Consider the following 23108-nt stretch of genomic DNA (forward strand, 5'->3'; position numbering starts at 1 on the left):
CTAGTGGCAGATTCTATGGTTCCTAACAGAACTCTAAACATTGTTCCTAATCGGACATAGTGAGGCCACACAATCCTTTGCATGATTACTGCTTTCACTTTCCCAACCCTGCTTCCTTCCTTCCTTTCCCCTCTTGAACAAAGATCTGTAATTTTGTTTCTTCTACCCCTTTTCCAGAATCATTTAGCACAAGTACATATCCTGTTAAAATCTCCTAGGTTTGCTCAAACAGAGCTGCTCCAAGGTTTCCCTTTGCCTTTCTGTATCACTTAACAAACCACTTTCCCTTTTGCCTTTCTGCACCACTTAACAAACTTAACTTTGTTTGATGAGTTTATTAATAAAAGGTGCTTAGCTGTCATTGTGCTTGCAAAGCAGACAATTCAATTGCTGGGGGTAGAGCGCAGAACTATCGCCATTATGGGGAACAACAAAAGAAGGTATGCTTATACATGAGCATCGTAGTCCTACATTTTAAATTTCCTAAACCCAAAGAATCTACCTCGGTTTAACCTCTGAGAGATGAAAACAGAGTAGCAGCAAAGCGACGGCCCAGAAACTGGAGATTCCCTTGGAGGAAAGGCATCCTGCCTCTGGGAACCCTAACAGGTCTCTGCAGCATCTCCAGCGAGCCGGAGGGCAGCGCATGCGCATCACCCGCAGGCCGCGCCGCCTCCCTTGTGCGCCTCGGTTTGCATCCGGGTCTTTGGGTTTAGCGCTCCACGCGCCAGCCGGGGTCGTCCCGGATTTGCTGGGCGTTGGGAGGTCGCGCTGTTGAGCTTCGGAAGAGCAGTCGGGTCCGTGGGTGAGTCCGGGGGTTTGGGCCCCGAAGGGGAGTCCGGGTGGGGGAGCCGGCCGGTGTTTGTACCGAGACGGGGAAGCGGAACCCGGGGCGGATTGGGGTCCTAGAGGCGGGGGGCATCACACTTGGCTGGTGGTCCCCTCGGAAGTGGGCCTCCGGGAGGGGGCTGCCTGCTCCCTCGTTACCGGCTCGCTCCTGACACTTGCTGAAACTTCGTGTCGTCCTCACTTGTTTTGCTTATAGTTTGTGGCGTGGCTGGGCCCAGCAGGCTCTCCGCGGAGGGGGGTTGCAGCCGTCGCCTCGTCCGCCGCCTCTCTCCCCTCGTCGGGCTCCCGTCCCCGTCGCGGCGTCCGAGACCGGGTGTGGCGTGGGGGCGGGGAAGCCCGGGGCGGGGGTCGGGGAGGCCGGGTTCCAGCGTGGGTCCTGGACTTCGCTGTGGAAGCTCGGTGATGGGTCCGTTCCCGTCCGCTGCAAAGTTCTGAGATTTGTGTCCCGCAGCCCTTTGGCCAAGTGATGCTCCTTCTAACTGCATCGGCCCCCGAGGAAGATGAGGTTGGATGTGGTGCTGTGTCATTGCTTTTGAGTGCTTTCTGGCTGTGCTGTCTGCCAGGACCACAGGAGTTGGGATCTCTGAGGACCGACAGAAACACTTTTTTAAAAAAAAAAAATCTGAATAAATGTGTCAGAATCATTCTACTTGACTCTGGGTGCGGTGATTCATTTGGGACTTCTGGGAGTGCACTCAGCATCCCAAAGAGCTAAAAAAGGAAAGAAAGAAAGAAAGAAAAGTTGCCTGTAGCTGATCTGAGATACATACTTAAACCTCTTTCCCACGAAGTCACCTTGTGTATAGTGTTCTTCTTTTCCATGTCTAACCTCATAGTAAAGATCACCTGTGATATTTGTAAAAGTGCAGATTTCCCGGACCCCATTTCAGAAATACTGTTTAGAGAGAGGGATCTGGGAATCTGTGTTTTTAACACAATAATGATCTTTATCTCTTGTTACTATGCCAGAATTCTAGAGCATGGTGATCATAATTTTTTGTTATGCCAAATTTCTTGAGATCCATTTACATTCCATATATTCATTGTCATACGGCCTACTCCTGCTAATTGAAAGAGTTTGACTCATTGCTGTATGTAAAGTGTGTGGGTACAGACTGTACATACAGTAAGAAGTGAAGCCAGTTGTGAAAGACTTGGTTTGGGTGACAGAGCTATTTAAATAGTAAACTAAACTAAAATCTAGGAATTGTGGAAATATAAAACTAAGAATTAAAGTCTGCTATTTATGGTTGCAGTGTAAATGTTATAAATCTTTGACAATATAAAAATAATACACCTTACAGAAATCAGGGGATGTCAGCAAGTGTCAGCATGCAGTTTTCTCCTTCATGATAGGTCAAGCCACATTGTCTAAAATGGAGTCATGGTTTTTAAACGACTCTGATCTCTTAATATTTCTATAATATTTTTCCTTAATCATAGAGTACTCTTTTAGGAACTAAAATCCCTTTTTGTGAAGAAATTTTCTTCCCCAAAGATCAGCTGATTCTTTAGTTCACTGTTTTCTTTTTCTTTTGTGGAATTCAGGAATAATTAAATGTTATACTTTTTATTAAAAAATATTTCTATACAGTTCATTAGATATATGGAATGACGTATGCCTAATAATGGGAATTATTTATGAGTAGTATAATTTGGGCCTTTTTAAAAATTGTTTTTCCTCCATAACTATTATCATTATTCTTAAGGGACTGGTCTTCAAGATAAACAAATCTTACAATGCAAAAGACAGATAAAACAAGACGGCAGTCTAAGAATACATTTTGCTTCTTTAAGAAAGAATTAGTTTTTAAACTTAATCTATGGACCATGAAAAACTGGGAGGCCAAAAGAAATAGGCAAAATCCAAAACATTTACCATTAAAAACTCATCCCAAATTGGCAGACTGACCCTACTATCTTGCTTGCCATTTTTACAAACCCACTAATCTGATCAAGAACTCTAATATTAAGAATAAAACCAAGTATTTTTAAAGATAACACAACAATATACTGTAGCTCAACAGCTGATACTACAGATCAGTAATCCAGAAGATAAACTTTGCATCTATCAGCAAATTAGCAACCACATACCTCTTAAAAAGAGAACTGAGGCTATTCTCCATTAACTTCCATAAAGGGTGGCTTTCATTTAAAATTCATTGCTTCATTGCCTGGACTGACTGTTCTTTTTGGTATTATACTAGTGTTTTATAAATTGTCTCAGAGTAAAGCTAATAACTTTACCTACTCCTGGAACAATCAATTTGGAAGAAGGCACCATATACTGTGATGAAAGTGAATCTCAGTTACCTAACAATTCGTTACAAGGACATTATAATTAATCACAATTATATTCTGTGTATCACAAGAACTAAAACTTAAGCTTAAAAACTCAACCAAAGCCCAATGATAATATATTACTTAACAATTTTCCCTTTGGGTTTTAAGAAAGACATTATTACTATTAAAATACAGTTTGAAGGTCAAGTCTCTGGGTTTCTCCCATCATTGATTTTTTTAAAACCTAGAAAGGGCCTGTTTGCTGGAACTTGTGAAAACCTGCGGAAAGAGAAGTTTGGGAGGGAAACGGCCAAATTAAAATAACCGTGGAGAGCAAAGAGAACTCGAGTTGTTTGACTCCCTCAGGTGAGGAGAGGTCACCTTACCTGCCAGCGGCTATTGGTGAGGAGGACCACGGAAATGGGGATGGCGGTGCGGGACATGGCATGGGTAGAGGGCGTGCTCTACGCGGAGTTGTAGAAGACCTTCAGCTTGACCACGGTCTGCGAGGCGGGCGGCGGCCAGCGGATGATGTCCTTGGAGCGCTGGCCCAGGTACAGGACCACTACCCAGATGGCCACCAGCCTCCGGCCCACCGGGGCATCCAGATATCAAATCAGAAGAACAGGATATAAAAAAGTTCATTGTCCAGCTCCGTGCCGAAGCAGAACAGGTAGTAGAGCGGCCAGTTGCTCACGTGGTCAGCTCGCCCTCCTGGTCCGTCAGGGTCAGCGAGTTGTGGCGCCGGGCGCCTGCCCAGCGCAGTCAGCCGGTTCCTCACGCCGTGGGGGTCACCACCGCCCGGCTAGGCGGGACACATTACGGTAGCTCCAGGGGCCTCCACACGCCTCTGGTTGCCACTCTCCACGCTGACAGTCTCTGGAAAGGGGTGCCACCTCCTCATCCTCCCTCAGGTTCAGCGGCGGCCATGGAGAAGCAGCTCAGCTGGGCTTCCACCCTGCCCATCCGCTGGCAGCAGGCCACTTTCTGCGGGTTCTGCAGAGGCCAGCCAGCTGGGGCACTCGCTGCCTCAACCACATGATAATGGTACCCATGCGCCCTGCGGACCGGAGGATGGCAGCAGGAGTGCGGGCCTGCCCTGGGCGCGGCCCCCAACGGGTCCTTTGCCCCTGTGCACCTGGACAGTGGCAGCCGTGGCAGCGCCACAGGCAGCAGCAGCCGCCTGTTTTTGTTTTTTGTTTTTTATTTCTTTGTACCTTTCTATATTGATTGAAATGTTTTAAAACTGCAGGTATCATTTTTATAAAAACGTAGTTAATAAAAACAGGTTTGGTTATTACATTATGGGGAGAATTCTAGATTTTAGTAAGAAACCCAAAAGTTGGTGAGTAATTATTATTATCATTAACTTGCAATGAAGAAATGAGTACTGCTCTGTTTGCCGTTAGGTTTGTTTTTTGTTGTTTTATAGTACAGTGTAGAAATAGTGCAGTGTGGTGTTTCTGTGTTAAATTTGCCTTGATATGAATTCTGGCTTTGTGACTTAGTTACTATGTGATCTCAAATTGTGTGAGTCCCGATCCTCATCTTAAACCGGGCATTGTATTTACTAATGAAGATTGTTGTAATGATTACTGTATATACTTAAATGACTAGCGCACTACCTGGAACCCAAGTTCTGTTCAAAAGAGGACAGCTATTGCTACTATTTTAAAAGTGCAGATTGTATTTGTATACATGCATGTCTTTCTTAAGTAATGTCCTTTTTCAAGTCATCAGTGTGTTACACTTCTGCCTAAAGGTTTATAGATGACTTAAAGTGTTCTACAATGGAATTTTCCCAGGTTTGAACTTCTTGCCCTGGAAGCTGTGCATCACCATAATGAGGCTTGTAATTCTTGATAACTATGACTTGGCTAGTGAATGGGCAGCCAAATACATCTGTAATCGCATCATTCAGTTCAAACCTGGACAGGACAGATATTTTACACTGGGTTTACCAACAGGTAATAATATAACATTTTTTTCCCATTTTAGTTACTGAAGGTTGTGGGGTTGAAGAGTTTCCTTTAGTAAAATGTTTTCCATTTATTTCTTGCCATATTACTGATTGAACATATTAGCATATAAAGCCAGAAATAAATAATATACATATATGTGTGTATATACTTAAACATATATATAGTATCCACAGTTTACTATTTTCTTTGCTTAAATTCTAGCTCACCTATCACTCCAAAATACAAAAGGAAATACCCTAACTTAAGTGATGGTCATAGTATTTTTTGTACCTTTTTCTAGTAGTGGTTTGCTTGTTTTTTTGGGGGGTGTCACTTTATTTATATAATTTCTTAGTAGTAGATTCACCTTACAATCATTAAGAGATATCTAGAGTATGTGCTGTTGCCTCTTGATTTCACCTTAGCGGCTTCATATTCCCATTTTAACCCTTTGCTATTTCTGTGTTTATTTTCTTTCCATTATTAGAAGTATTATAAGTGAGAAATTTCAGAGGTGAGTCTTCATGGCAGAATAAACATGAGCATTAATTACATATTTTTTTGGATTAGTTCTGTTAAGGTTTTTCTAAAAAAAATAACCAAGTGGTGTCATTGATCTTATGGCATTTTATTTGACATCATGGACTTCCACAGAAAAGTATTGAACCTGGAATTAGAGCGTCTACTTTCTTGGTTACTGTAAGACATGTGTTCTACATCCCTAAGCCTTGGTTTCCTTACGTAAGCTATAAGGATAGTAATAGCTTACACTGTTTTGAGGCTCAAGTAGGAGTGTCTGTGCAAGTCTCATATATACTGTAAATAAAGTTCCTGCAAGTGTGTTTTATTTAAACAGCATTTTCTCCTGCTCCTCCACCCATGCATGCCAACTACATAAAAGGTAACAATCATATTTTTCCACTTGCAGAATGTCCACTCTTTAGCTTACCAACTTGATTTTTTTGTTTGTTGTTTTGCTTTTTATTTTTTTGGTCCAGTGTAGTAGATCTTGATGATAATGGAAAAGAGGGATTTTTACAAATTGTTCACACTAGTGCTGGGCTTCCTCAGCAACCACAGTTCTGGTATGTGAGCCTCAGTGGCCTCTGTATTAAGGTGCATACTGATAACCTGCGCTACGTTCAGGCTAGCTGACTTCATCACTCTGTCTTGATTATGATGTAGACATAGTAATTTGAGTGTAGGGTGACGGGCTTCAGAGTCATAAATGCCAGCAGTGCTAAACATGTTTTTGTGTATTTAAATATATAACTTTCTTGGTTCTGGATCGTATAACTGCCTACTAATACACTTACTTGCCAACGGTCTGTCTCTGGAAAACCTTTGTTGATGTTTTCTACTTTCCTCCTTCGTTGACCATTAACAGTGTTAATTATGCCCCACTCGTCCATGCTTTTGAAATTTGAGCATACATTTCTGTAACTGCAAGTAATATTCTTTAGTTATCCCCCCACCATGCACAATTTTTGAGGAATATCTATTCGGTAAATATTCAAGTGATCTGAACCAGCTTGATATTTAAGGGCCTGCATGCTGTGGGCCTGACCTACCTCCCTGACTCATTCCCACCATTCCCTTATACTGACTCATGATAGACAAATTAGTCTGCTTTTAGTTCAAAAAATAGGCCTGAACTTGCTGGCTTTCCTTTCACTCATGTTGCTAACGTGTTACATAATGAAACCTCCGTGAGCTCTGGAACCAGACAGAATCTCTTGCATCCCTGGCTTCACTGCCATGTGATGTTTGACAACTTTTTAAATCTTTTTGACCCAATTCTTTCATCTTCATAATGGAAAAGATAATGCCAACTTCCCAAGGTTGTGAGATTTCCATGAGCTAATGTATGAAAACACTAGCGTAGCATCTAGCCCATGGTAGGCATACAAATGTCATCTCTGAACCTCCTTCCCCATCTATTTTCTATTCTCAACTACAACTTACCCATGTTGACTGCAGGAATTCTACTCCTTCAAGACTCAGTTGAAATGCCATCTTCTTTGATCCTCCAACAAGCAAGACTATTATCTTTGATTCACTATAGTGCTCCAGACTTCTAATAGGTTATTTATAACAGTTTTCCTTATGTTACGGTTATTTTGTACTTACCTATCCCCATCTTGTGAGTTCTTCTAGGATAGAAAGTCTTAACCTTTGTTTTAGCTGAATCATAGTAAGCACTTGCTGAATGTTAGTTATGTTAATAAGAGTGTTGCAAAGCAAATATTAAAATGAAGTTTTTTAAATCAGTACACCTTATACAATATCTTTCATTTTTTTCTTCAGCCATTTTGATTAAGAAGTAGAAAATGAATAATAAAAGCGTTTTTTTTTTATCACCATTGTAACATCTTCTCACTTTTTTATTTATATATCTTTAAGGAAGGAATCCTGTAACTATACGCTGGACGCTAAAAGACAGAATATTTATGCTTCTAGAAGGCAGAAGGAAAAGCATATTTATCCATCTTTGAGCCAGGTTTCACGTTAGTGGGCTATAGTTCTTTGAGAAGGAATTCTAAAATTTGACCACATAAATTTTAAATTATTAATTGCATTTTAAAACAATACATATGCTTAATTTTAAGAAAATCTATTAGTCTTCTGTTCTCTGAACTTGTCTACATTTATTATTTATAGCCACTTGTTTTCCTATCATCTCAAACGACAGACAGCTTTTATACTACTCTGGAATTTGGTGTGTGTGTATGTATGTGTGTGTTTATTTTGCCAGAACTGTTTAGTTCTGTCATACTTCTGCCTGCCACTTGAGTACAAATTTGTCTGCAGGTGTTTAGTTTTGTGATGGTGGGTGGACTCGGAATCAACACTCCAACCAGGATTGGAAGGACCAGGTTGTCTGCTGATAGAATGCTAGCAATCTAGCCTTCAGTTGTAGTTAAAATGAAAAAAGATAGCAAATTCAGAAAACAAAGGGAGGCCATCCTCAAGTGGCTAAATTCATTTATCTCTATTGTGCCATATCATGAGGCAGTATCAGACATCTTTAAATTTTATAAAACATGTAAAAGAATTACATTTATAAAACAAGTAAATCAGGAACTCAGGTGAAGTACCCAAAGCCAAGGTCCCTTTCCTAGAAGTCATTTTACATTTCACATTTTAACTGATACATGCTGAGGATAACAGAAAATGAGAAATAGGAGCTCCAGTTAAAATCTTAAGGATAAGGTTCCGTACTTAATCCTTGCCAGTTTCAGAGTCTGTTTTGAAAGCAGGGACTATTAAAATTTAGCTTTGGTTTCCCTTTTGATATTAATACATGGTCACCACTTGAACCATTTATGTATCATTTATGCTACAAATCCTCTAAGTTTTTTCCTCAAAAGGTGGATGTTTTTTAATTCAAATCTGTTCTCTAAAAGTTGCTAATCTCGGAATATACAGCATCAATTACAAATAACTGACAATTTACGAAAAATTTTCTGAACTAAAATTTCTAGTGACAGGTTTCCACCTTTATCAGCAAATTCTAGTTTACTAAAATTGCAAAGTAGCTTGAAAAGAGACTAATTCAACATATTTGTTAATTGAATACATATTTAAATTAATAATTGCTTAATAAATTAGAAATATACAATATTAAGAACAAAGTTAACATAAACCTTTTTAAAATTAGATTTTTAAGTTATGTTAGAAAATGTAATTTTTATCTATTTTAGGAAGTACACCTTTAGGATGTTATAAAAAACTAATAGAATATCACAAGAATGGAGACATTTCTTTTAAATATGTGAAGACGTTTAACATGGATGAATATGTAGGTAAGCTGTATTATTTGAATATATTACTTGGATCTGTTATATATTTTAAATAAAATGAATATATTTTGAGAATATTTAAGGTATTTTAAATTATGTTTTGAATATAATATGAATATATTTCTAGAGTATAATGTACAGCCTTGTAATGAGGTTTGGAGTTTATATTTTAAAAAATGACATTTTTGTGATGACAGCATAATATAATAAAAGGAATATGGTACTAGAAATCAGAAGATCTACTTCATCTTGGGCTCTGCAACTTACCAGTCTTGTAACTTTGATCTAATCTGTTCACGTTTCTCATTCTCTTTTTTTCATTTTTCCTTAAGTCATAGTTAAAACCAGTCTTGTGGAGCAATAAATAAAGTACATATGTGTAAAAGTGTTAGTAAAATAAAGATTTTTCAAGTATAAGGCTATATTTGTAGATTTAAAGCTTTTATAATTGATATTTAACTTGCGTATCTAGAAAGATCTTTGAGGCATATAAGCTATGTTCAAATTTAAATATAATAATGCATTTTTAATGGTAACCTAAGTAATAGCAAAATAACTGTTGTGATTCAAAATACTTTCCAGCATATATGCGGAATACAGGAGGAACATGGCCCAACATTTCATTTATATGGTTTACTAATTTATGTTGAGCTTAACACATAAATCAGTTCCATTGATTACAATTCTGTGTGTTTGAGAAGTGGAGTAAGAGAAACTAAATGCACATGAACTAGACTTCTCTGTTTGAATTCCAGCCCCTCTGTAAGCTGTGTGACTTTAGAAAAGATGCTTAATTTTCCATGCTTCTGTTCATCTATAAAATGGGAATGATAATAGTATTTCCATAGATGTTATACAAATTAATTGAGTTAATATATACATGCCCAGTGGTTAAAATATTGCCTGGCATGTAATAAGCATATATCCCACATAAATTTGAATTTAAATTGAATATGATATAAAAAAGTTTTATATTTTAAGTAGCATTTATGGCTTAATCAAAAAAGTAAATTTTAATTTCTGAAAATTATTACTTTTTATTTATTTATTAACTTTAGGACTTCCCAGAAATCATCCTGAAAGTTACCATTCTTATATGTGGAATAACTTTTTTAAGCATATTGATATAGATCCTAATAATGCTCATATCCTTGATGGGAATGCTGCAGATTTACAGGCAGAATGTGACGCATTTGAAAAGAAAATAAAAGAAGCTGGAGGAATTGATCTTTTTGTTGGAGGTATGTAAAATATTTGTCATTAATCATTTGTTAATATTTAGATCAGGTGCTTTGAATTAAAAAAAAATCTTACGATTGTGTAATGTAAAGAACACCTATGACTATCAGTAATACCCATTTATATAGCTTACTGATCTTTAACTTTATTTTCATCAAAAAATAATTGAAGTTTGCAAGTTGGAATTGTTTAAATGATATCTTGAGAAATAGGTCCCACTCCCTGCCAAATTCTTCTAATTATCTTTTTAGAATTGAGTTTTATACTCTGGTTTCTCTTCAGATTGCATAAATCTTTCACCTTTTACTAAAGAATTGACAGTTTACTACATCTTACAAGTGATTTGCTTCTTTTCCTAAATGATATTCTTATCCTTGTACTATTTCTTTAAAACTCCAACCCAGCTTTTGTATCAAATTACAGTCAAATCTCTAAAAGTTCACGTGTGGAACAGGTGGGTTTTAGTATTTCTCTTTGGTCACTTAAATGGCTTAATTTCACTAAGAAATCAGTTAGGAATAATGTAAGGTTTTATTTATCAACAGCCTTTAACTAATAAGAATTAAACTGCATTATTATGTTAATAAACTCCAAAGTGATTAAATGTTGAGTTGACTAAATTCCACTTGCAATTTATGTATATTTGTGTGTGTGTGTGTATGTGTGTGTGTGTGTGTGTAATTACTGAAAATAGGTAGAAGAGTTTCTTCCTTTCTAATGACAACATAGTTTTCTGTCATCAGTATGAAGCATATGAGACAGCTAATTCATCACAATCAGAATAGTATGGTAAAATCAGAATAACATCAACTAAACTGAAACCAAAATAGTTTTTGGCAAATTCTTTAGTATTCAATTAAAAATACTAAAGCTCTAAATTAACATTAAGTTCTCTGGATATATCTTATAATTAATTTATTTGAAGTCTACTGAAAATTACATGAATTAGATCTTCAATAGAGCTGTGTGAAGTTAATTTATGGTTGAGGTGGCCAAGTATGCTTGAGGCAGTTGGTTGCCCTTGGGAAAAATTGGATTTTAGAATCAGACATAAATTTGCATCCTGTTTTGACCACTTACTATCTGTTTGACCTTAGAAAGTTTATTGAGGCTCAGCATAATTAAGTCATTTGTAAAACAGGATTAATGTTAAAGATTCCAAAATGTGTGAGCATTAACCATGGTAAAATGTGTGTTTTACACAGTAGTTGTTATGTAGTTGGTACTCCATGAAGTGTTATTTCAGTCTTATCTTTATCTCTGAACTATAGATGCTGAAATAATTGTTCCTTAATTTATTGAATATCCTGATTTTTTACTGAATTTTACCTCTAAGGGTATGCAGAAAAACTGAAATTTTTTCCTAATAAAATATTTATCTCTGACTAGCAGAACAAGTATCAGTTAGTTGCTTGTGTAGACGGGATGGTTTTTCTCTGAGCAAGAATCCAAGTTAAGACTATTTTGCTTTTCAAAATAGCAAGTTATTTACATTTTAAATAAAATTTGTTGATATCGCCTCAGTATTCTTGGAAAACATTTGCACTTCACTTTTGTCCATTCTGAGATAATTTCCACTTGGACCTGCCAGTATCAGGGCTAAGGTAATAGGTATTTGAGAACACTTAAGTATTGCTCTACCCGTGCAGTCTTTAGATTTTCTAAATTCCATACGACAATCAAGTAGAATTTCTGTAATGTAATATACCTAAATTGTTTATCATAGTTATATCAAGAAACATTTTCACTCATTTGGTGTTATACAAAAAGGCATGTGGTTATTTGAGATTCATTATTAAAAATGGCTGCATGAAAAGTGTCATTTTTACTTTTTTAATTGAGGACTTTTTTTGCTATTAATTTATTGAGCTTACAGAAGGATCAAATGTGAAAATTCCCTTGGGGACTCAATGCAGGCAATAGAATTTACTGGGGGGAAAAAACTGCTAAGAACTCTTTAACTCCTGTTTGTCCTTTTGCCTGCTTTCCAGAAAGTATCTATAGCTTAACACAATACTTAAGGCTGAATTTCCCTCAAAGATTTCTAGTAGAACTTAATTCTTTCCCCATAGCTTTAAGTCACTTCTCATTTCTTTATAGCTAAAGGTTTTTGTGCATTCCTCACTATAAGCCACTTTACTAACCCCTTTGAAACAGATGGAACATAAATTATAATTATTTATCACTGACTCTTACTAATGAAAAGAACTGTACTTTGTTTTTTAACCAATTTTTGTCTTAAGTTTCCTATAGTAGTTCTCTTGTAAAAAAAATTAAATTAAGAGGATTTCCTTGTCTCTTCCATTAACATTTTCACTGTAGTCATGTGATGATCCAGGGTCTGACATTTTTATATTTAACATCCAAAAGACATAATTACTTTGCGTATAGGGAAGGGTTTTTTCTTTGCATTTTCTTTGAACTCTTTCCTGTTTGGGATATCCTATTATTAGATGCGTGGTCATGAAAGAATCATTTGATTCTATGCCTGCCTTTGTTGATTTCAGTTTGTTATCATTGGATTTTCAAGATGAGGCTTGGTATCTGGGTCTTACCACTTACCCTTCTTTTGTTCCAGGGTTTTGGTTAATAAAAACACTAAGAACTGAGCCAAATGGGATCAAAATATCAGCTTTATTAAAGGTAAAGTTGTATTAGAGATTGCAGATTGGGCTTGAGGCCAAAATGGGGTTTCCTTATTCCTCCCCTCTGAATTGAAATTAGTTGAATAAGAAAAGTCTAAGAATATTAATCCACCATTGCTCACTCCTGGGTACTGGAGCAGGAGTTTCCTTCCCTCAGTAGAAAAGAGAAAGGAGGAAATATACTCTCCAAAATTCTCATTCTTCCTCTGAGGACAAAAGTGTTGAGAAAAAGAGTGAGATATATCATGCAATCCCTGACTACTCCAGCAATAAAGTACACAAACATGGAATTTATAAATAAACTCTAAAGGTATTAACTTTAAAATTATCTTAATTTGTTTTTAAAAAGAAAAAGACAGTGGGGAAACTTTAACTCTCTTCTTTGGTTATGTGATTAGATGATTTGGTTTACAAGTAACAGTAATGGTATAAAAAGTGAATTAATTGGAATGATTCTGGAGTAACTCACAGAATAGATAGAAGAGTTGAAAAAAACTGTCTTTGGCAAATACTGTATGATCTCACTTATATGTGGAATCTAAAGCATAGAATAAATGTACAAACTAATCAGAAACAGTGTCAGAGGTATAGAGAAAAACTGTGGGTTCCTACATGGGAGGGGGGTGGGGATGAGGGAGAAGGTAAGGAGACTAGAAAGCACAATCAGTAACCACAAGATTGCCACGGGGATACGAAAGACAGTTTGGGAAATATAAGCAATAATGTTGTAAAGATGTTGTAGGTTATCCTATGGACACTTGTCTTATTAGGGAGACTACTTCAGGGACAGTGTAGATGCCTGATCACTGCAGTGTACACCTGAAGCTGAAGCTGAATAATAATGTCAACTATACTTTTATATATATATATATATATATATACACACACACACACACACACACACACACACACATACATATACATATATATATATGTATGTATATGTATATGGTCACAGGATGTGGAGTACAGCATAGAGAATAGTCAATGGAATTGTAACAGCTATATGTGATGTCAGAGGGATAATAGATTGGGAGAGGAGGTTATCATTGTGTGAAGGGTGTAAATCTCTAACTATTACATTGTTTTGTACACCTGAAACAAACAAAAAAAAAAGTCTTTCGAAAAACAAGAACTGGGGAGCCTCATATCTCCGAAGCAGGAACAAATTGACCTTTCCCTATAGTGCTGTCATCTAATGCCTCAGCTCTAGATGCCTTTTTGCTTTCTGTATCCCTGGTCAAGTTTCAAATTTCAGAATTTCCAGAGAGAAATTCTAATTGTTTCAGCTTGGGACAAGTACTTATCGCTAGACCACATCATCCTGCCTAAAAAAGAGGGCAGGGTATTATGATTGTTGTAACCCCTGTTGTGAGGGGAGCAGACTCGGGTAGAAGAAGCAGGGAGAAACTATGAGCGTATCAAAGACTAGCACCCATCCTTTCATTCATTCAGCCAGTATTTAGTGAGGGCCTCCTATGTGTCTGGTGTTTTTCTAAATGGTGAGGGTACAGTGATGAGGAAGATGAAGTTCATACTCTAATGCAGTTTACATTCTATCCCACAAACTATAGGAACACAAGACAGACATATAATTTAGACTGTGGTTTCACAGATGTTTCATAAAGTGCTGATGTCTTCGTTTCAACTTAAAGACTAAGAATTACCCATGGTTTTTAGATTTCATGATTATTTTTCAGAAAGTTTTATAAAGTTTTGTAAAACATTCTGAACATTTTAAAAATACAATTTTATATCAGGAAGCTCAAGTTTTGATAGTTACTCATGGTCAGCAAAATAATTTATTGACCCTTTGCCCTCATGAACCATTGCTGATAATTTCAGTTTTGTTGTATACTTTTGTATGACCCAAATCACCAATGAGACCATTAGTGTTGATCCTGAAGGACTTCCTAATTTTCCCAGAACTTTTATTTTCCTGGTTCCATCCTTTCCTCTTTATACACACAGAGACATATAAATATTTGGGCAAATGTATTCTTAAGAGGGGAAACCACAGTTTTACAAATCTAAAGAGAAATGCCTTCTATAATTCAAATGTTATAAGCAGATACAAACTTAATTGTGGAAACAACCCATACATGTAAACAACATATAGTCTGGCTTTATGTCCCCACATTAAAAATTCCTAGATTCTTGTGCTTTGGTAGTTGTATATCTGCTTCCTGAGGTTTTCATTTCTTCTTTCTTCCTTCAAAACCAGGTTACTCTTTGTCATACTTTACCTTGTTGTACCCTGGGAAAATTTTGTTAGAATTGTATGTTAAGTGTCAGTAAAATACACATAGCTATCATTAAAGTAATTATACAGATTATAAATGTAACATATTTTGACTCAGAAAATTTGTAGGTTTATTTTTTAATTGAGGTTGCCAGAAATCTGACTAACTAGTAGGGTACATACAAGGTCTGACAATTAAGTTCACAAACTTGTTGCAACGATGTTGCTAACCTTTTTTGATATCAGAGGAATTATTCATTATGAATTTGTACCAACTGGACAAACTTTTACTAACTGGACAAAAGTTTACTAGTTGGAAGTGCTGAAAAGGCTGCGTGAAAAAGTTAGATAACCTGAACTTTTCTCCAACAATTCATGGCTCTTGCATCACAACAGCTCACATGGCACTGTGAGGGAGTTTTGGGCCAGTAAATAAATCACTATATTGGACCACCCTCCCTACTCACCTGATCTGGCCCCCAGTGACTTCTTTCTTTACCAAAGATAAAGGAAATATTGAAAGGAAGACATTTTGATGACATTAAGGACCTCAAGGGTAATACGATGACAGCTCTGATGGCCATTCCAAAAAGAGTTCCAAAATTGCTTTGAAGGATGGACTAGGCACTGGAGTCAGTGCATAGCTTCCCTAGGGGAGTACTTCCAAGGTGACCGTAGTGATATTCAGCAATGAGGTATGTAGCGCTTTTTCTAGAATGAGTTTGCGAACTTAATTGTCCGACCTTGTATATATGAAACTTGATTTATTTGTGCCATAGAATGATTCTTGATTTTATAAAAAGATTTATCTCCAATTTAATTCAAATAAGAATTTTTATCTAAATTTTAGAGGCCGTCCTAGAATATTATTGCTGACAGTAGATCTCCTTAAAGTACTATTTTCAAATTGTGGTTGTCATTATTAGGCCATGAAATCAATACAGTTAGTCACATTCACTATTTCCCTTTTGTATGTTTTGTTAATGAAATGGAATGTAATCCAATGTGCTTGTATGGCTCCTAGTAGAGGTAAGTATTTTTTCATGAAATTCTTGTTTTAATTATGTGTATGTATGGGTGTGTATATGTACTAGATTGCAGTGTCAAAAACATTTCTTACAAGAGGTTACAGTACAACAAATTTGAAGAAAACTGCCCTAGATAATATCTCGTCCAGTCTAGACATTTTTGTGAGGAAACTGTACTCCAGTGAGGTGCAGTAGTTAGTTGCCCCATGTAGACTAGAACCAAGCAAGTTAGAGTACAGAGACCACTGGGTAGGAATCGGAAAATTTAAATTTCAGTTGTCTCGGTATTTACTAAATTGTTACCTTGAACAAGTCATATATTATTCTTGAGCGTCAGTTTCCTTTTGAGCTTAGGAGGTGGGAGAGATGAGGGAAACACATATGCCTAATCTGTCTCACTAGATTGTTAAATATATGTTGTTGAGATAATGCATGTAAAAATGCTTTATAAACTATGAAGTATTATTCTAATATAAGGAGATACTTAATATTATTGCTAGTTCATTGCCAAGCATGTGAAAACCACTGAAATATGTGTTAAATCAAGTACAGGAACGAATATTTTAATGCAGCATTAGAAATTCAGCTATCAAATAAAACAAGATAAGTGTGATTATGACTATTGTTTTGTCCTTAAAACTTTGAGATACCTCATTGACTTTATGTATATTTGAACTTAATGTGGAACTTTGAGAAACCTCACTGACTTTATGTATATTTGTGTGTGTGTGTATTTCTTTTGAAAGGAATTGGTCCGGATGGTCATATCGCTTTCAATGAGCCAGGATCCAGTTTAGTATCAAGGACAAGATTAAAGACTCTAGCAATGGACACCATTTTGGCAAATGCTAAATATTTTGATGGAGATTTATCGAAGGTGCCAACTATGGCTCTAACAGTTGGTGTGGGGACAGTGATGGATGCTAGAGAAGTAAGAATTAAATGTTGTTTGATGTTTTTCCTTTGATATCTAGATTTTGGAGAAATTAATGGTGTCAAATAAGTGATATTTTGGTTGCATCCTGATCACATTTTAAAATGTCTAGCTTTCAGTGACTTTTGTCAGTCTCTTTGCCATATTTAGAATTTAACTGAACTAAATACTTTGATGCTGTAAACTAAGGATCAGGCACCACCTCTTTCAGGATACTGCTTCACTTGCCTATTCCTGCTTTACAGTTTGAGGTCCTAAAATCACCTTATATGGTCTGTTGTTTTTTTTTTTTTTTTTAGATTTTATTGGGGAAGGGAAACAGGACTTTTTATTGGGGAACAGTGTGTACTTCCAGGACTTTTTTCCAAGTCAAGTCTCAATCTTAGTTGTGGAGGATGCCATTCGCCTTCAAGTTCTTGTCCTTTCAGTCTTAGTTGTGGAGGGCGCAGCTCCAGGTCCAGTTGTCGTTGCTAGTTGCAGGGGGCACAGCCCACCATCCCTTCTGGGAGTCGAACCGGCAACCTTGTGGTTGAGAGGACGGGCTCCAAACAACTGAGCCATCCGGGAGCTCAGCGGCAGCTCAGTTCAAGGTGCCATGTTCAATCTTAGTTGCAGGGGGCACTGCCCACCATCCCTTTCGGGAGTCAAGGATTTGAACTGACAACCTTGTGGTTGAGAGCCCACTGGCCCATGTGGGAATCGAACCGGCAGCCTTCAGAGTTAGGAGCATGGTGCTCTAATCGCCTGAGCCACCGGGCCGGCCATATATGGTCTGTTTTTAAGTGAAACAGTTTTATGAAAAACTATTGGGACAAATATGCAATACTAGTTAACACTAACCTACTTTTGGAGCCTCGGGATAATTTAGTGCAATATGCTTCTTGGCTGTAGGATAGCCCAGTTGGTTTCCAGCAGAAAAAGAACTCATCTAGGACTAAATTTGGTATATTTTAAAAGTTCTAAATTTAGTGTATTTAAAAAGGCAAGAGCTCTGAACAGTAGGCCCTAATTTTTAATTTTTAATTGGCTGCCATTTCCTTCCCTGAGAATAACAAACCAAACTATAGTTAGCTCATGATTTAAGTGGTTGAATTATATGGAAACCCTAAACTCTATTCCTTTCTGGCAGCTGGATGGGACAGTTGCAGAGGAAAGAGTACAGGCAAGGGAATGATGAATAAGTAACTAACCTTGATGTAAATATATCTGGACTTGAACTTACAAATAGAACTGTCATTCAAAATGTAGGACTATTTCATCTGAAAGTCATTGGTATATGAAAAACCTTTCAAGGACTGAAATTTTTTAGTAAATAAGTTAAAAAGATTTCAGAGTAATTTAATTTCTAAAATATGGTACTGAAAGTTATGCCCTAGATTTCTTATATCTAACAAGATTTAAGTTATAATGCAACTCCTATGCTGAGTCTTAGAATGAACAGAAAATTACTCAAATACTGCTTTTTTTTTTTCTTTTGGTCAATTTTTCCAACAAAATTATATGATGCCATTCACCTCACAATATTCATTCCCAGCATGATTATAAAGAAAATAATTACGGTAGAAGTATTCTCGGGCTTCATCATTTTCCCAAAGGCCTTAGTGCTTTGATGTGTCTTATTTTCAGCTTCTTCTCCACATCTAATCAGTTGCCAAATCCCAACTTTTAACAGATAACTTGGAAATAAATAAGGATCCAGTCAGCTTTTTTTTTTGTTTTTTTCCCCCCTTAAGATTCCACTTAAAATGTGAGTGCTCATTTATTTCAAATAATTTTACTAAAACCTAATACATAAGGACTAAAATAAGTAATCATGACTTTATAACCCAGGAGTAAAAAGAAAAAAAAAAACAAAAAAACACTGGAGGTTAACTAAGAGCACTAAAGACAAACTTTATCTGTGCCTGCTTCTGTTTACCCATTGCCTTTGAAATTCTTTAAATACACTGTTAACAAGGAATTGATTTCAAATCACAATCTACATAGACCGATTTCTATGTAACACTATTTTTGAAAGCTAAAAAATTCCCAAATACCTGAAATTTCAGGTATCAGTTCTGCAGAAATGCCGAGGCATCCCCTGAACTCCTTTGCTCCTGATGCTTTTTAGATTACAACAAAAGTAAACAAAGGTTTGCCAAAGGTGTCCCCTAGGCCCAGGTATCACGTGCCTGGGTACTCCCAATACTTAGGCTCTATCTCATCAAGCAAGCAGGGAGCAAGTTTATTTATTTTCTTCCCCATCCACTGACTAGATGTTTTTAAAAAACTATTTCCCAATTGATGTTTAATAATGCGATGTCACTGAAATGTAAACACTGGCCTTTCCATACAGGATTTTATGTTTTGAGAGCAGCAGGATCACTCCTGGTGTCTTTGACAATGGCTCTGCCCATCAAATAGAATTCCTTCTTAGGAACAAGATTGACAAAATGAGGAAGGCAGTTGGACATGGCATAAAACTAGAAATGATAGCTATATCCCAGGGATCTTCTCGGTTGAAGCCAGGAACTTCGACCTTTTTGAAATAGACATGTCATGTCATCAGCTCTGGAAATACCTAGCAAGTACAAACTCCAGCATTGCCTTTTCCTGAGCAGGGCAGTCAGACTTTGTCCAGTTCACACAGATCTAGTCAGAGAGCACTGGGTTCTTGGAGTAGACCCTGTACCAGGCACTGGACAGTCACATTTATGGGTATCTATTGGCCATGCTGGTCACAATGATTGGCTCCTTGTCAGCATTGCTGAGCGGGCCTGTTTCCTTGTTGAAGATGGCACTGTAATAAGCAATGCAGGCTCTGAATTCCAATGGACTGATAAGACCACACTTTAAATACAATTTGGTAAAAATCCTCTCCTTCTCCATTTCCTCCATGAGTTCTACAATGTCAAAAGGCAAGTCCTTCTTGTAGGAAATGGGATAACTAATGATGGGTTTGGACTTCTCTTCCTGCTGAATCTCATAAAGGTGCAAGTTCAGGGTCACAATGGGCAACTTTTCCCAAAAAGTAATGATTGTCACAAGGCAAAGAAGAGACAGCAGCCTCAGGATGCTGAGGTGACAAATCATGGACACGGTGGCACGTGGTACAGAAGCCAGTAATGTAGCTTTACAGAGATATTCAAGTGCTATTCTAAGACTTCTGCCAGATTGCATAGTAATCACATATGGGACCGAATCCCGGGTCCTTATTTCAACAATTCTGAATAAAAAGATAGGATGGAGCAAAAACCCGAATTTCTTTGTTGTTTTTAAACTCTGTACCACATATCAGTCTTAAGGGGGATAAAATGGGTAAATAATGTCTAGCAAGGAAAACTAACAAATCTATTAATTAAGGTAGTACTCGTCTTATATTGTAGATAATTGTTTTGAAAAACATGCTTTTAATTATGTGGTTCCACATTCTTCATTGAAACTAGATCTCTATACTTAAGAAGCATCAATAAAAACATTAGAGATTCATTCATATCTTAATGCACTCATGGGCTTTGATATTAAACAAGGTATCGCTTCAAAATGAAAACATCTAGACAAAAGAAATATCTGGTTCATTAATCTTTAATTTCCTCTATTTTAGAAGATCTGGTTATGAAATATATGCAGAATTTTTGTTATGCAACCACCTTAATATTCATTTTTAAATTAACAGTTGTAATGAGGTGATGTATTCCATTACATAAACTGTTTAGGATTAACAGACTGCTAAAAATGATAGAAAGATTCATTCTGACATATATACACTCACTCATTTTTGCACGTTCTTTGAATTACCTCATAGGCTGTTAAGGTTTTGGAACCAAGAGCTTGGTTTCCTGTAGTTCATAAGAATATTCACAGTCATGTGTACTTACAGGGTAGTTTGTGCATTTCAGTAGATCCCACATCCTTCTTCAAATCTAGTTTTGTTCCAGGACAACTTTAGATAGCACATGTTCAATGACAGTCTTCAGGCTTCTTTCTCTAGATTACTTTGCTTTTCCAAAGTAGTAATTATTGCTTATCTGGACTAGAATAATTTGTATCATTCCTTGTTATATCAATTCTTTGTTGACCTGTAATTTTGCTTTTGCAAAACAGCTCTTTTGTTTTTCTTCATTCTCCGGGTCTTCTGCACATCAGGATTTAATGTTAATAGTCATATGCTAGGGTATGTTCATTAATACTACATAATAGGATACTATTTCACTTTGTTAAACCAGGAGAAACACTTTTGCGCTTGCCTCTTACCTTCAAGAATAGAAATAAATACTTTGAACTGTGAAGAAATATGGAGCTGTTTATTTTTACTTTACTTTCAGAAGGATATTGATGCTAAAGTCTTTCTTAAAAAGAAACAGCTTCTCAATCATTTGGAATATGTTTTAAGAATTAACAAGCAATGTTCATGATTTTTCAGGTAATGATCCTCATAACAGGCGCACACAAGGCATTTGCTCTCTACAAAGCAATAGAAGAAGGAGTCAATCACATGTGGACTGTTTCAGCTTTCCAGCAGCACCCCCGAACTATTTTTGTGTGTGATGAGGATGCTACCTTAGAATTAAGAGTTAAAACTGTGAAATACTTTAAAGGTGAGCATTGAAATTTCAAAAGCAGAATGTGAGACTATTCCATTGTAGATGACAACTAAAATTTAATATAATTGTGGAGTTACATCCTGCACTGTGGCCTATTGAAAACTGGCATTGTGCCTGAAACAGCAGCCAGTTCTTACAAGGAATAGAAACAATATTCAGGAATATCTCACCTCAGATTAATAGCTTTCAGAGTAGTTTCCTTTTTCTTTTTCTTCTATGAAAAGAATCTCTTCAATCTATATTTTTAGTAAACAAGATTTTTCTTGAAATCCAAAATTTAATAAAATTTTTACTTTCATATTAAATATACAACATTAAATAACGCAAAGGGAAATGTATATGTGTATATATCCTTTCTGATTTTCTTGTTTACCTGTCCTACTCTCCAAGCTATGTTTAGAATCTAGTCAGCAGATAGAATGGTTTGCCCAATATCTCATTTAATCTTCATAATTCCAAACAAATTATTCCCATACATTGTAATTATAATGAGTAAGTGTCAAACAGTATGGCATAAACTCTGCAAGTAAGCAGGAGTTTAATTACCCAAACTTCCGCATGTGTATTTTCCTTTTGCTTTTTCCTACAGTTTAGTTCAGTAATTCTTAAACCTTATCATACCAGGTAATATATATATATATATATATATATAGCCATATATGCTTAATGTAATGAGCTTCTTCAAGGAAAATTTTGACTGTACTCAGTTTAGAATATATTCCTTGCTGAAGTCAACTCCACATACAAATACACACATAAACAAGCTGTATAAATAGGTACTTTATAAAGCACCTGTATTTATATAGCAAATATGAAAATGTTACGTAATAGGTCATACATATAGATGAATAACCCATAAAGTATGTAATATGTATACTACAATACGTAAATGTATATTTTTCTCTATTAACTTACTTAACATGTATTACTTAACATGTATTAGAAAAATTACCCTGAATCAATCAAACCTGTATTTCATGAATATCATTACTTTGACAAAGTTAATCTATTTCATGGCCTCTGAGACACATCTTTTTTCACATTTATCTTGTCCAAAATTGGGATGTGTTTAAAATTGATGTCATAATCATAGTTTATCTGGTAGCATTTTTTCTTATTGGTACATAAAATAATGATGTGTCTTTCAGTCTGCAGCATTTCATTCATGAAATGTAGTACGTAAACTTTAAAATTAATATATCAATTTAAAGGAAACCAGTAATTCATAGTTAAGGTAAATGTGTGAATATGGCAAATACTTTGAAGGTGATACTCAAATGGAAGTTTGCAAAGTCACAATTTTTAAAACAAAATTTTGATCATGTGTATCAAGTTCTGTATTTGCATTTGTCAGTTGTGAGCATTTTCCTTTTTTACTTAATATTCTTCAAAAGTATTTTTAATGGCTATGTAATAGTCAAGCAGACATATCATAATTTACTTAAACATTTCCTTGGTGTTAAACACTTAGGTTATTTCCATTTAATTTTTATCAGTTAAAGTACCAATTTTTTACCAAGCCATAATACATTAAATTGAAA

At 36.2% G+C, this 23108-nt stretch overlaps 1 protein-coding gene across 2 annotated transcripts in view; it reads left to right on the forward strand.

Annotated features, from left to right (window-relative positions):
* Window positions 1–661: 661 nt before the first annotated feature.
* The window catches only part of GNPDA2 (glucosamine-6-phosphate deaminase 2), a 30707-nt gene continuing 8260 nt past the window's right edge, over window positions 662–23108 (forward strand). Inside the window, exons 1-6 of one of the 2 annotated variants that reach the window (XM_081024951.1) lie at window positions 662–805; window positions 4938–5099; window positions 8798–8899; window positions 9955–10137; window positions 16797–16981; window positions 21387–21561. In XM_081024951.1, the coding sequence (XP_080881077.1) occupies window positions 4976–5099; window positions 8798–8899; window positions 9955–10137; window positions 16797–16981; window positions 21387–21561 (769 nt within the window). In that variant the 5' untranslated portion in view covers window positions 662–805; window positions 4938–4975. The remainder of the gene's footprint in view (window positions 806–4937; window positions 5100–8797; window positions 8900–9954; window positions 10138–16796; window positions 16982–21386; window positions 21562–23108) is intronic. The other variant, XM_081024952.1, reaches the window with a different exon arrangement.

The sequence above is a fragment of the Rhinolophus hipposideros genome (genome assembly GCF_964194185.1).
Source record: "Rhinolophus hipposideros genome assembly, chromosome: 1".
In the NCBI taxonomy this organism is placed as follows: Eukaryota; Metazoa; Chordata; class Mammalia; order Chiroptera; family Rhinolophidae; genus Rhinolophus; species Rhinolophus hipposideros.